The sequence below is a fragment of the Brienomyrus brachyistius genome, unplaced genomic scaffold (assembly GCF_023856365.1).
Source record: "Brienomyrus brachyistius isolate T26 unplaced genomic scaffold, BBRACH_0.4 scaffold59, whole genome shotgun sequence".
Taxonomy (NCBI): Eukaryota; Metazoa; Chordata; class Actinopteri; order Osteoglossiformes; family Mormyridae; genus Brienomyrus; species Brienomyrus brachyistius.
Genome location: NW_026042334.1, coordinates 1,341,264 through 1,356,678, shown reverse-complemented (window position 1 = coordinate 1,356,678; position 15,415 = coordinate 1,341,264). Strand labels below are relative to the sequence as shown.

The window sequence follows — 15,415 nt, the reverse complement described above, 5'->3', positions numbered from 1 at the left end:
TGCTAAGCAGATGGTGAACATGGGGGGAAGCAGAAGCCAAAAATCACAGACAACCCCCCCTTCATCATGTTTTATAGTTCTCTTTTATTCAGACAACCCAAATAAAAGGCACATAAAACATCGCGCGTGTGTTTACATAATTATTCTGGACAGACATACATTTAAAAAAAATGTAGGAATGTTTTACCTTTCTGCTACTCAGAAAGTCTAGTCTTCATATATACAAAAATTACCGTTGTTAATGTTCTAATACAAAAGATTTATAAAAGGTTATTTTACTTTTTTCGTCTTGCACATATCTATCATGACTACCACGTCCTCAAAACTAAAATGGTTTTATACAAAGATATACATTCATTAGCCTACACAGGGTTTTCAAACCTGCCAATCCATCCATACTGGTAATATGTAAAAGAGCAAATCCATCAATTCTTCCCCATTCCCCGTTAAACATTATAAACCACAGCTTTTAGTTCAACTCAAAAAAAAAAAAAAAAAAGCACTTAAAAAGGAAACCAACGGCGCATAAAACAAATCAGTCCAGCCGTTACTTTTCTCTTATATGACAAACATCACTCAATGGTTTCGCATCTTTCCTTGACAAAACTAGACAATGCCTCAAATTCATATTCATTATGGCAACATGGATCATTCTCCATACTCACAAAAAGCTTCGGTTTGCTAACATAAAGTCTCGCACTTGACAGAGCGGGTGAAGGTCACTTCCACAAAACTAATAATCCACTTTATGTCCATCAACAATAATCGCACAGCATTTACTCGGTGTGGCAAACGTTTGGAAGTAATTCAGGCACATAAATCTTTTCACTGTGAATGACGACCAACTGCACACATTAACTTCACCTTCCCAACTAATGCTGGGCTGATTTAGTGTTCTCTTTCCACAATGTTAATCTCCCTTGTCATTTCATTACTGTGTTGTTTTTTTTTTTTTAAATGTATAACCAATATGGATTTGATGTTCCCATAATACTAGGGAGCAATTTATAGGTGTCCAGCGCATTTGGTCTTTCATTCCAGGTGGTGAATGCCGCACATCTCGTACCTTGGCACGGAATACTACAGTAGGTCACAAATGACTATCTGTAACCATGACACAAACAGCGGCAGCTCGGGCTTCACAGACATGACATACTGACTATATACGCTGCCTTACTTTAGGCCAGAGGCACTTTCGGCCTGTGTGCTGCACACTCATTGGCCTACAAGTGCTTTTTTTTTAAGTCCACAGTAAAGACAAGATCAAATGTCTGGGGTGGCACTAAAGGATTCTGGGAAGGCGCGCACACGACCTCAACAAAACCCTAAGCAACCCTCAGGGCACCCGTTCAGCCTTCTTATCACATGTTCCGGTCTGCAAGAGTACATCTGAACCCTGAAGATGGCAGTTTGCGTTATGAATGTGAAATAAACAACTCGAAAAGTAGTCCTTTTTTCAGCATTTTTCCTCAACGGATTCCCACAAAGAAAAGTCGATTTGTGGATCCCTGATCTCTGAAGGGAGTTTATGTTCGAGTTAAAATCCAGTACAATATGGTGCATTAATATTTACAAAGTAACATTAAAAATCTAGGATGCATGTAAAAACAAAAACTAATAGTTTACATAAACCAGACTGCTGGGTCACTCAGAATTCTTGAGTGGAGGATTCTTACTAAGGTTCTTCAACTTTAAGAGTAATAAGATCAAGGGTATATTTAAAAACCCTACAAAAACTAACCAACATGATAATCATGAAAGAACATTTTCAGGACCCCTCTCGGCATGGCATCTGCTGACCACTAGATGGCCCCAAATCTACATAAAAAGGTTCATTACCTAACACTTAAAATCTGATCTTTGATAATACTGATGTTTTCGGAACATTACACATGGGATATGCGTTTAGTGCAAGACACAACTTTCGATTTCCCATCAAATGGCCGGCAACCACCGATTTCCACGCAAGAAGCACATTCCCAGCTATCCCAAAACAAGGGGGAAAAAAACCTGCAAAAGGAAAAAAAAATAAAATAAAATAAAAAAATCTAATAGCAGAAGTGCCTAACCCTGGCCCTCAAAAGCCCTGGGGAGCATGTGTGCTGCTTCTCACTCCACCTCAGCTCTTAATTGCTTCATTGAAGTTATTACTGGGAAATCAACCAACTTCAGGAGTCAGCAAGGTGCTAATTTAAAGCATATTCCAAAACCTGCTGGATTCCAGCATTTCAGTACCAGGGTTGGGCACCACTAGTCAAAAGGGACCATGGAGAATTACTGTGAAAAGCAAACAAGGTTGAGCTGGTTGACGTTGAGGATGAACATCATCCGCTCCACATGCAGTCTGAGACTGACACGCCTCTCTTCCTCGATACAGTTTGTTTTCCATGCAGGATATTTTAAACATTTTCCCTCCCCAGCGGAAGCCTTTGTCCCTTTTGCTATATTTCTTAAAATATGTAAAAACTATTAAATACTGTTTAGCAGGCTATAAAAGGAAAAAACAAAAGACACTAACAAACCCACCACTCCGTAAGAGAACTTTGAAACATTAACACACTGTTTTTGCTCATCTTTTCTACCAACCCCACCCCACCGACGCAAGGCTGTTCCGTACTCAAGAGCACAAACCGGCATGCAAAACCTACCTGCCCCCATCAGTCTCATTACTCATTACACACCGCTCATTTACAGTCTAATTTCATTACTTCACACAGAGAACTCTTGGGGGGGGGGGGGGGGGGGGGGTCAGGTGTGTATGAGAATTAAGAGGGTGGGATGGGAGAGAAAAGAGGGGGGGGGGGGGCTGCAGATGCCTACCGCATCTCCTAACTGGACCTCCTACTGCTGACACTGAAACACTCTTGTTCACGCAGCCAGGCCAGAAAAATGCAGATTCCTAAGTTGCTTCCTGCAGAGTAAACATCACTATATGGGCTAAAATGGGAAGCCCTGTAAGGGGGGGGGGGCACAGGTGTAGAGAAGGAAAGGAGTGTTTTTTTTTAGGTAAGAGAGTTAGGGGAGTGAGTGTGGATGACTTGGGGAAGTGGGGGTTTACCAGGGAGGGGAAGAAGGCAAGACTTGGGAAAGAAAAGGCATGCTCTCCATAGACCTCATGGCGATGTTGAGGGGGGTGGTGATGTTCATGGGCATTGGTGTGGTGATGGCTACCGGGTGGGCGATGTTCATGGGCGCGGTGGCGGGGATGTTGACCGAGGCGATATTGACCGGAGCCGTGATGGTCACCGGGTGCTGCAGGTTCACTGGCGACGTGATGTTGACGGTGTTGGTGGCGATGTTCATCTGCGCCGCGATGGTGACGGGGTTGCTGGGATTGCCGCGGTTCATCGCCGTGCTGTTGGCCACCGAGTCTGTGACAGGCGTGGCCGCTGCAGAGTTGCACACCTCGTTCGAATCTGGATGAGACACACATACACACAGAGTGAACACACTTAACTGCGTTGACACCAGAACACGTTCCTCACGGCAACGTGTCAAAGTTCTGTGTAGAAATCAGCGACTGGTTAAACACCACAAGCAATCCATCACGCATCTGTGTTTTCTTCTAAATCACATGAGGCTATCATAAAAATAACGTATTGGTTTTAGGCATGAAAGCAATGAATTACACAGGGCTTTCAGCAGGCAGGACATTAAAACCGTGCATGGCCACCTCACACTCCGCAAGCGAGGCTACTGTGCAGGTTTGTCGCTGCACTGCATTGCCAGCGTGCCCGTGTCTGAGGGTGCTCAGGCCGGCCTTTCACATTCAGCCACAGTATTACCTTTTGCTGACCCTGATGAACTCCACTTCCAGTCTCCTAGGCCTATTCAGAAATAGACACACAGGGTTATAGGTGGTGGCCCCCCCCCTCCCCACATCTCATGGGAGGTTGGAGGGGAATGAATGACACACCCAAAGTTTGGACCAAGAACGATGCCCTCAAAAGCACAGTAAATGATACAACTACCAACCCCACGACTCACAAATAAGCCCAAAGGGGAATGATGCTCCAAGATAACAGACCTGCAGTCCCAACGCGCCTCAGCAGGTGAGTTATGGTGAACCTAATATCAATCCCCATCTTTACAGACCGTCGAAAACACCCTAATTAAAGAACTATATAATGCCATCAAAATAAAAAAAATAAAAAAAGACTAAAGACTAGCCATATTTTTACTATACTGAAATGCGAAATGCCTTCAATCACAGTGCAGACATTGGCACAGGCACTGACCACAAGTAGAAGCCGGCGCATAGATTTACTCCTGGATCACACGACTGAGGCCTTGCTTTGAGATTTACTTAGCTGTTGGACTCAAAGCTAAACCAGAAGGGCCTTGCTCAACAGGGGGGGAGGGGGCCGGGGGTGGGGAGTTAGCATTTCAAACAAACAAGAAAGCTCCTCCAAGCCACAAACAGAATCTTTTGGGATAATAATGGGCACTTTAATCTAGCTATTAGACAGACCAATCAAAAAGGCGTCATCCGCTCTGTGAGGAGGTATTTCGTCAATTAACATCTCACAGAAGCCCTGTCAGAATCGCCCGTGCCAAACCGGGCTGAATTGTGCCAAATCAGTGTGTGCCCCTTGGCAAGGCGACGGACTTCCCTCACAAGCTTCTCTTCTAAAAGGAGCACAAACACAGACGTGCTTAAGAGCCGTGGCCTCCATTAACAGAGGGAGCCTGGAAAGAACGAGCGGCCCAGACAGAGGAGGGGCAGGAGGAAGGGGCAGGAGGAAGGGGCCGGCGTCATCTCCCCCAGGTCATCCTTCCTATTCGGATGACTGCACTCAAAAAGATGTTGCGGTGGCCCAAGTTTACAAACGAGGGGAAGTCGTGCATTACGAAATGACAGGAAGCATCGTCAGTGGATTACTCATGCACTTCGTTTGGAAGTCACAGGTGTCAGGTTACCCCCCACCCCACCCAAGCTTGTGGTGGGTAACTGGAGTGAGTGTAAAAAAATAAATAAATATGGTTTTAAACCTGCATCTTCACATCCCTTCTGGAGAAAAGTCACATTAATTTGGTGCCTCACCTAAAACCCTGCCGTTTCCCAGCATCCTTCAGTCCTGTGTGAGGTTTTCCCCCACACGCCCGGGAAACACGGAGACACGCTCCCTCGTTACCTTTGAAGCAGCCCAAATTTATCTGCCAGCTGCCAACAGCCTTCTACTGGGATACAAACGTGGAGGAATTACAGGGAAAGGCAAGGGACGGGGCAAATTACTGCATCCCTGGCAAATGAGGTGTCGTGCTATAGATACGGGCAGACAGGCTGGCAGAAAGGCCATTCGCAGACATGCCTGAAACAGAAGCCTAAAAGCGGTTCTCTCTCCTCACAGCCATTTGTTCCAGACACATAAATGCTGACTAAGGTTTCATTTCAATCTTTCCATGCAGTCATGCTAACTGGAATCTCTAGTTCGCCTAAAGAGTACCATTACACATGTGCCCTGTAAAGGACTGGTGTCCTGTCCAGGGTGCACCTCAGCCCAGTGACCTGCACTGCCTGGGACAGCCTTCCTGTGACCCAGGTCAGGATTGGCCGTCGGATGGTTCTACAGCATCTGGTACGTGCAGCCGATTTTACCACAGATGAGTCACTGTGGCGTTGGGAGTCGAGTTAAAGCAGAATGTGTGGGCAGGGTTAGGTGAGAGTAGAATGAAGAGGTGGGTTGCATATGTGGGGCCAACTTTAACATTAGCCAATAATACGTTTTGAATCGGGAAGGGGCCAATCACCTTTGAGCTGGTGCCCCAGTCAGCAGCTGGTCTGGCAGAAACAGGTACAGGGTGGGGGTGGGGTAACACTGACTCAACATTCCTGCGGGACTGACTCAGTATCCTGTCAGAGTGGGCCAGCGGCAGTAGCGTCCGGCATTCCTGAGACTCGGCAGATGAGGACTCCCTTCGTAAGACATGTGCACTGCGCACTGCGCACTGCTCTACAGTTGGTCAAGGTATCACATACAAGCCGATTTTCTCGGCCATGCACATGCTCAGGAAGGGCTAATATCACAGCCGAGAAAAAAGGCACCAGATCGTGCAGGGGGGGCTGACGACCTGAACCCCCCCCCCCTCCCCTCAGAGTGGGATGGGGGCACGGCCCGGCGAGGTACCTTTGTTACAGGAGACGTTGAAGCCGGTCTGGCCGTGCGTCTTCAGGTGGCTGGTGATGTAGGCGGCGCTCAGCATCTTGCCGCAGACGTTGCACGTGACCTTGCCCTCGTGCCGGATCATGTGAGAGCGCAGGCGGTCTTTGGTGGCGAATGCGGCCGTGCAGGCCTGCGACATGGACGGGAGAGAGGTTTTAAAACTGCGGGCCAATGCAATTGCTACGCCTGACCATGCACCGCGAGCTCGGGGAGGGGCTTTAAACCTCGGTTCAGGTCATCCACCGCCACCTTCCCCACAGCCGCACCGCAGACAGAACGTGTGGTTAAACCACGGTTTAGGCGGATAACTCCACACATTAAAGGGTGAGATGAAACCACACTATGAACGAAGCCTAACTTTAGGTACTAAGCGTTACCAGATATTTTCTGCTTCCATAAATGAATGAACTGTTTCCACAACAGCAGAAGATTTACAAGTGACACAGACTACAGAGAGGTTTCTTTGTCCGGACTGTTTCTTAACCTCTTTCTGCCCTTCATCAAGGGCTGGTGAATTAGCTGATCTTGCTTACAGTTTAACCCATTTACACTGAGCTACTGCTTGGGGACCAAGACATTGGATTGGTTGGTCCCACCTCCTCTAGTGGCTTGGACCCACATTCTCTACAATCTGATTGTTCAGAGGGCAGAAAGAAAGATTTTCGTGCATGAAAGTCCCACGAGCCTAGATCACACTCTACGTGGTTATGAACACATCGTGCAAGAGCCATCATATGGCAACACAAACCCGACCACCGAACGCGTCGTCTTACCGTTACTTGGCATCTGAAGGGTCTTTCTGTAGAATGAACGTGCTTCACGTGACAGCTGAGATGATCCGGCCTGAAGGAGACGGGTGGGGGGTGAGGGTGGGGGTGGGGAGGTGCCAGATCAACACTACTAGGACAGGAGACCACAGCCTCACTCATGCCATCCACGCACTCATTCACTCCCTTGATCACTCACTCATTCACACACACACACACACACACACACACACACACACAACCTCATTCCAACTCTCAGTCCAAGTCACAAGTATCACAAGCAGTTTTCCAGGGTTCAGAACTCTACACAGGCATGTAGGAGCCAAACCCTGTACTTCCACTAAAGTTCCCACAATTCAGCAGACCGGTGAACATGTTCCTTTAAATCTAAAGCCATCGGTTACCTATTTATTAGTACGAGTATTACAAATCGGTGTTGTGATGCTGATGACCACTATCAGACAAGGTGCCTGGGTCGTGAGCTGTGTTGCCCCATCCTACAATTGACCACCTGCTGTGGGACTTTTCCACAGCATCATGAGGGAAAACATGGAGAAGGACGATGAGTTTGAAGCAGAGAAGTACCACCTTGGTCCTTGAAGAGCTTCACTGCTGCACTATTCCAGAGCATAGGTCTAACTTTAAACATCAGTCTGTCTGAATTGTGGGACTGTTTCAGGCTTTATTGCAGTCAAATATGCACAAGAGATACTTTCAGCAGGGGACGGGATTCTCAAAGCGCAGACCGCACTGGCTCACGCTCCCGGCCCACTCCTCTCCTCGCTGTATCTGCTATGGCGCCTCGGCGGCCGTGGGCTACACAGCCAATCAATGTATAACGTAACCGAAACCGTGCCATCAAATTTGAGAAGAATGTTAAGCGCCCCTCCCCCACTCACCCCATCCCCAAAGACTTGGGGAAGGGGGGGCTGAGGGTACGAGGGCCGCTTGGCGAGATCGAGAAGTCTGACACGCGTTTGACCTAACGAGGCAGACGAGGCCGGCAGCGGGCACGCACCTGGAGAAGCCCTTCCCACACACGGAGCAGACGTACGGCTTGTTGACGTCGCCGTCGTGCGAGCGCACGTGGTACGTCATGCGATCCTTCCGCTTGAAGCGCTGCTGGCAGATGGGGCACTCGAAGGGCTTCTCGTCCGAGTGAGACAGCTTGTGGCGGTTCAGGTGGTAGACGTCGCGGAAGGCCTTGCCGCACATGTCACAACCATGGTTCTTCTTCACCGGTTTCGGCGGCTTCTTCGGGGCGCTCTGCTGCGGCACGCCGGACAGGGCGGCGGCGGACATGATGCCGGGGCCGGCCGAGGCGGACGAAGAGGAGGTGGTGGCCGTGGTGAGAATACCGGCGATCGTGGAGATGTAAGAAGAATTGGCAGCGCCCTCGCGGGACACGGTGGACACCAGGGGCACCATGGTGGGCGCGGTCTGCACCTTCTTGGGCCGTGACACCATCTTCACGCCCGTGTGACAGGACTCATGACGCCGAAGGTGGTAGCTATCTCGGAAGGCCTTGTTACAGTATCCGCAGATGAATGGCGTCTTGCTCTTGGGCTCCTTCTTCACGACGACAGGGCCCACGTGACCCACGCCCCCAGTCCCGCTGGCCACGTTGTCCTTCAGCAGTTCGGCGATGCTGACTGGAGGCTTCTGGTCCAGGGGGATGGGCAGCACGGGCTTCTGGTCCGGCGGGTCGGCACCGGAGTTGAGAAGAGGGAGAAGGCTGTTTTGAGCCACCTGGTGCTGGTGGTGCAGAGCCTCGTTGGCCTGCTGGGGGGCGGTAGAGAGACAAGAGCACACCCGGGGGATGTCAGCGCTGGCTGCTTTTACAACAGTGGACAACAGAGCTCGAGCTTAGAGATCACAAACCCCTAGAAGAAATATCCATCCGGCTAAGGACTCATATGAAGGTCAAACACACCAGGTCAGTTACGTTCTCTCCCGTGTTACCCTAATAATGAGTTTAAGGGCTCACATATGTGATCAGTCAGGGAAAAGAAAAAAACCCACACAAAACAAAACCCTCCTGAGAGAGAGAAGGGACAGACACAGACCACAGCTCTCGAATGAAACTGATTCATTCTGAAAATCGCCCACATCGTCTAAATGAAGATGGAGTCCTCCCAAGAAATGCCACATTAGCTAGAGCGTCCAACCAGATGCTTGACATTCACCGACTGTCTAACCAGGCAAGACAAGCTCCAACGCTGCGTTTAGCACAGCTCAGCAGTTCGGCTCTGATAACCGGAGAGCTCCTGCTTTGAAAGAACTACACAGAACGTTTGCAAATGTCTGACCACCATTGGACGTGCTGAAACCAGGACCTACTACTGGTTCACAGATCTGCGTATGAAGAACAGCTAACTGCCAGTCGAGGATCTAAAGGGGTTTGGTGTAAAAATGACTGTCCACAGCGATGGGGTCGACTTGACCTTTAGCGAGAGGCTAGCAGTGGAGCATGACATCCCAGCACACGTACGCACCAGTAAACCCATCAGGATGGTCTGGTCGCGGCAGGCTGGCTTCAGGCGAGGCGTGAGAGGCAACCAGCCAGTTTGGCAGCATCAGGACACAGTAGCCTGACTCAGCGTGAGCTCGCAGGAAACTCAGTTTCCCCAGACACCCCCTGTGACATGAAGGTGTTTACAAGCACCCTCTGACCAGAAACGTGCAGCAAAGCGAGCCCTGCGGACTGTCAACTCATTGCCTCGGCAAGAGCTACGTCCACTTGCAGTTACACACACACACAAACACACAAGCAGGATTAAAATGGAGTCTAGCACTGTTTTAAGTATTAAAATGATTCTCTTTGCCTCTTCCCATTAACATCCTACCCGTACCTCACACGCAACAATGGAATGAGAGAAGTAACAAAGGTCACCAGACACTTGACATCCATGCAATCAAAGCACCGCAAGGCTTTGAGATGTGCCGGTATTTTCAGTACTTCCTTCTGCCACAAAACGACTGGCCTTGGGGCGAGGGGAGGGCTTTTGAACCACTAATGACCTCTCACTGTGTTTGGTGGAGAAGCCAACCAGCCTCATGCCTCAATAAGATGTAAATATTTTGATGAGAAAAAAATTGCTATCTTTGCAGGCTAGTCAGAGCCAAGAGGAATATTCTCTTTCACAGACGTTGGCACTCTGATAGAGAATGCCTGTGTGGCTCATGCACGCACGCACGCACGCGCACAGCATAAATTCTGCAAAACATGACTGAGGAGGAGAAAAAGAAAAAAACCTTCTGCAACTCAATTCCTCGCTCACAAATGCAGTTTCTCCTCACAAGCAGCGCTGACACAAGCCTGATCGCATGTCGATCTTTGCTCAGGGCTGCTTGCGCTGTGGCTGTAACCTTAACACTGACTCACCGCACACTCCCAAAATAAAGCGCTGCCTCAAACCCAAGCCCTTTGAGTCGCGGTAACCCTACCTCCCGAAGCGCAACAACGAGCGAAAGGCAACGCCGGCACTCGAGGCGCGTATCCTGCGCAGCAACTAAAAATAACCCCCTTTGAGACTTGTTTTTCGCAGATTTCACGTGGGTTTTTTAAGGAAACCTGAGACAGACTCGTGTGACATGGTCTTGGCTCACGGGCCGGCTCGGTGAACCTGGGAGAACATCCATCTCGACGGATGTCTAGGAAGCATTCGGGCCCTCGGGGCCCTCGTGCTGGAGGCCAGCCAAGATCGAGCTGAAAGGAACTACAGGCTTGGCAAAAACGGGGCTTCCATCCAAAAGGGCAAAAGCAAGACGACACCAATTTGCAGGAATCAACAACAGTCCCGCATAAACACCTCTGAAAGAAGTGGTTTCAAAACACTAGTGATGTCATTTCCTCCCTGAGGAAGGAGGAGGAAAAAAAATGCTGGCTCTGTGGAATTCTCTCTCAAAACAAAAGGCTGATATACTTCTAGGAAATGCAGTTTCATAAATTAGCCTCCTTATGGAAAAGACAGAGAAAAATAGATCGTGACCATGGAGGACTTTGGTTTAGCAGAGAGCCAAGATAAGATCAAGAACACACCAAGATGGTCAAATTGAGAAGAGTTCTGATTTGCCAGCCGTCTATGGCGAGAGTCCTCTGGCTTTGCTGACATTTTGGGGGCTTTAAAAAAAATGTCTCACTGCTAACAGGGCAAATATGGGGGGGCACACCAAATCTGACCCCTTGCTTTCAGGCTCAGCCATCCATCCAAGCATTGCAGCAGAACAAGGAACAGGGTGAAAGAAGGGGGGGGTTGAATTCCAAATTCTATCCCTTATGCTATCTGCTCCATTGTGGGGGACAAAAATCCAGGCAGCAAGGCACTTAAAGCCCCGTGTGGGGGGTGCAGCTTTGTGAGAGCGTCCTCGCCGATTAGGACGCACCATTCATAAGGGGGCGGGGGGGAGTCCCTCCCTCAGGCTCACCACAGGCGGGTCGGCATCCCCCAAACCTAGACCCTTTATCGACATATTTAGGATCCAGACCAGATGGGGGGGTCTAGTCTGACCCCAAGGCTCACCACAGCAAAGAACGTAGATCCTGAAAAACTAACATGGGGGGGGGATCAATACTTCAGAAGTATGACACTTGAGGATGAACCTTAAAGACCCCCCCCCCCCAGTCCACAAACATCAGAGTAGTACCCCAGGAGAAATGACACCGGCATATGGAATGACCCCTTTAGGCCCAGGTCTTGCGCAACTCCAAAAGCAAAACTGGAAGACCATTTAATATCACTGCAGGAGCGCCAAAAATCCCCCCCCCCCCCGCCACATTTGAGTCAGAGACCACACATGACTTCACAAAGCCCTCGAAACCACGTTTTCACCCATTCCGCAGCACGTGCCTGTGATGACTCGGAGTGGAGGTAATGAAAGGGCCAGCTACGATGCAGGCACACCGCCAAAACCCTCAGAGAGTTAAAAAAAAAAAAACACAAAAAGAGGGTGGGGCTTAGTCAGAGCTGAGACGCGAGTGGGGTGAGTCATGAGAGCGAGCAACTGACGCCTCCACAGGAGCAGGGACACGGTGGCCATTCCTGAGCTTGCCTGATGCCAAGTACTTTTAGTGCTCACTGGATGCTAATTAAAACAAAACATTAAAAAAAAAAGCACATAAATACTTACCACAAGAGCAATTCAAATTAAGTACCTTGCTATGGAATATAACTGCGGCTTCCCCTGCCCGCAATCCTCCACTGAAGAACGCGAAATCAGTAATCTCCAGGTTGTGGGTTTGCGTTCATCGTATTACTTCTGATATGAAATAAGGCGAGCGGCCAGACGAGGCTACCCAACACAAGGAGAGTGACAGGCTGCTTTCATCAAATAGGACTGGAAGGAAATCTTGTCGCCCCAACAGCCAGCCCCCCCCATCTACTAAAGTTGAGTCTGGTTTGTAACACCACTAGAGAGTGGACTATGCCTGATTAGAGACACGAGTGAACATCCTGGATCTTCAGCAAACCCTACGCCGCAATTTATGGACTTAACTTTAAGCATAACATGTTGATATAATGGAGGGGACGGTAAACTCATCAAAGAACCAAACCACATGGTACAATGATTGCACTGAGCTCTTCGACTTCATCTGGAAAAAAACGGATCTCACCCCCCCCCCCCATGAATCAGTGATGTCTGAGAGGCTCAATGATAGCTCCATGTTCCAGGTGAGGGACACAGAACAAGTGACACCCTGTGTCACACAGACTGATGTTGGAGGCCGGTGGGGGAGGGGGGACACATACAGTGCTCAAACATGACTCAGAAACACTGTCCAATTACATGCACCTCACCACACTCCTGAATGCGCCAATGCAACTCTCAAACTAAGGTCCGTCTCTCGGGAAGTGCATGCACCTGAGTGCCGAGCTGCCTCACACCAGGTAAAAACACAGTGGAGAGAATCTGCCCACTACTGGCAGGGACTCTTCTCCACCCACTATGCTCCAAGGCCACCATGTGGGACCACAACTCCCTCCTCAACGGGTGCCACGCACTCCCACACGGCAAAGAACAAAATCTAATAAAAGTATTAATGGGCTTATTACGACATTACTGAAAAAGCACAATCCCAAAACATTTCAGAGTAAATAAAAACGTAATGCAACTTTCTCCCACAACGGAATCAAATTTTAGGAAAAAAAAAGCATGCTTTAAAAAAAATCCAAAGAATGAATTTAACTTTCACCATTCCAAATGCTCTGTAATTTGCTCTGACTCAATATGAAATGTTATAACAGGAAGCTTCAAAAGCAACAGAAACAAAATGCTTAAATACCCCAGGGCTGAAAGTACTCCACATTTATAGGAAATTAAATTAGAAAGTAGTTTTGTCTCTTTACTTCCACCTCACCAAGGGGATAACTGCGTATGACAGAATAAATCATATTCTTCACACAGGAACCTGACATGGGGGGAAAAAAACAGGACTGCATCCTAGTCAATCCAGGGCAATAAAACTTCATCCTCAGCCCACATTTAGTCTAGACAACACTGAGTATCTGATTGCAAACTTGTACAGTGTGTTCTAGAGATGATTCATATTCTTTATGTACCTAAAGTAGTTTTCAATAGTTATTAGTTTCATTTGTTATACCATGGCAAAGAAGAGTTTTGCCGTGTCCCATAACATCGCCATCCACCCAATATCATTAATATACAAAAATACTCCAGAAAAATGCAACTTCTTTAAGATCTATCGGTTGCAAATGTGTTCCTGACAAGTCCAGTGAGTCAGAGCTGTATCTGTGACTCACTTTCAGGAAGGACTCGTTTTTCTTTTTTTTTGTACTTTCTCAAACCGGAGAAGGAATTTTAATAGGCGACTAACATTTATACCAGACGCGAGCCGAATTTAATTATCCAGCTTAAAATAACGGCCATTACTATTTAAGAAAGTTTCAGGGACACAAACACGCCGCAGACGTAAAATAAAGCAATAAATGGAAATATTTAAGGGGGGGGGCAGGGAAAAGGCGCTCAAAGACGCACGCAAATCACTAAACAAACCGGGCAACTTAGCATTTCAACCACCCGGTTAGCCCTGTCCTACAGTCAAAACCAGAACAAGATAAAACACTTTAAAATGCAATTTAACGGACGGCTCTGCCACTTGGCGTTAAAGGTTAAACCAGAGCGCGGTCATTTTATATGATATACGGCCAAGGCTCCGTAAAACAAAAAAAGTTAACCTGAGGTAAAATGTCACGCCTTTACACTGGTCTCAAAGAGGGAGGGAAAAACCTCCCCGAGTCGCATACGGCCGGTAGCCATGATGAGTAACTTCACTTTGTATCCCGAAGCGCTGGCCCACGGCCGGGGCCTCAGCTGCACACACACCGCCATCCGGATCACTCTTACTAACCAAGTTTGCCCCCAAGCCCAGAAATCACATTTCAGAATGCAATCTTAAAAATAGAGAGAAAAAATAGAGGAGTGCACGCTCGCTTACTTTTCTAGCATCGCTGTACTGATTTTTAATTATTTTTTTTGAATTAGAGAATTGCTGTTTTACACTGGTCGGTCTATTCAACGCTATTAAAATGGACGTTTTGGGAAAGAAAAACCAGCAGCGAGCTGTGGGCACCCACCGTGCGGCTGGCGCGGATGGTGGCGACGACTTATCTTTTATGTTTAGTTGGCCAGATCACCCCCCCATCCATACAATAAACCATCACCAGCATCTTTATTTAACGAGTGGTTTTCAATCCCCATAACCGGCGAGTGCATTAAACTACCATTATTTCAAGAGCTACGAAACTTCGCTGATGTAAGCGCCCAGATTCTTTTTTTCCAAGCGGGTTTTCCTAGCCAGCCATACCTCACAGCTGGAAGTCCTGGACTGATGTAGCAGCTAGCTCGCTACCATTGTTTTGCCTGGGTAGATTTATCTAAAATTAAAACCTCTTTATAAAACGAACCGGTCCCGTAGAATCGCGCCGTCCTTTGATTCGCGCCTCGTTTAAACAGTTAAATTGTTTTGCCCAGGGTAGCCCACTTACCTGAAATAAAAATGTACTCCAACTCGGTTCCATTGCAACACTTAAAAAAACCTGCAGGAAACCTACAAGAAATCTACAACAAAGCAGCTAAACATGGCAGCTGCTACAACTTCCTGTAACCCTTGGCCCGAACCATCTGACAGCGGTTTTGGGTGAAATAGAGCCAGTTTATAATACACACTGTTCGTGTAGCGTACTGTGTCGATGCATATTATACAGAAAACACTCACAGAGAAAATATAAAGTGTATTTTCTCAATAATACATTACTCAGTTTTAATATTTTCTGTTCGAAAGAATAGTTAAAATATAAAAATCCCCTATTAAATCATGTTTCACTAGTCCAACAGGGGGCATTCGAAAGATGGCATTGAGTAAATCATTTTCTCCCCGCTATCATAAAGCGGTTGTTAACTGTACAATTTTTTCTTTAATTACAAAGTAATGTGGAATATTCTAGTGTGTACGTTTGCGTGTTT

General features: G+C 47.8%; 1 protein-coding gene across 4 annotated transcripts; it reads right to left on the bottom strand.

Annotated features, from left to right (window-relative positions):
* Nucleotides 1–2,741: 2,741 nt before the first annotated feature.
* On the bottom strand, nucleotides 2,742–15,053 carry vezf1b (vascular endothelial zinc finger 1b). 4 transcript variants are annotated; one of them, XM_049001491.1, is made up of 6 exons: nucleotides 14,938–15,053; nucleotides 7,950–8,713; nucleotides 6,938–7,007; nucleotides 6,129–6,294; nucleotides 3,786–3,827; nucleotides 2,742–3,416 (listed from the first exon to the last, which is right to left on the bottom strand). In XM_049001491.1, exons 1-6 carry the CDS (start codon nucleotides 14,968–14,970, stop codon nucleotides 3,055–3,057), a joined length of 1,437 nt encoding a protein of 478 aa, XP_048857448.1. In that variant the 5' UTR covers nucleotides 14,971–15,053; the 3' UTR covers nucleotides 2,742–3,054. The 4 variants fall into 4 exon arrangements, with proteins under 4 accessions (XP_048857448.1, XP_048857450.1, XP_048857449.1 ...); XM_049001493.1 differs by having other exon boundaries at nucleotides 7,986–8,713; XM_049001492.1 differs by having other exon boundaries at nucleotides 7,950–8,710; nucleotides 14,938–15,031.
* Nucleotides 15,054–15,415: the final 362 nt, after the last annotated feature.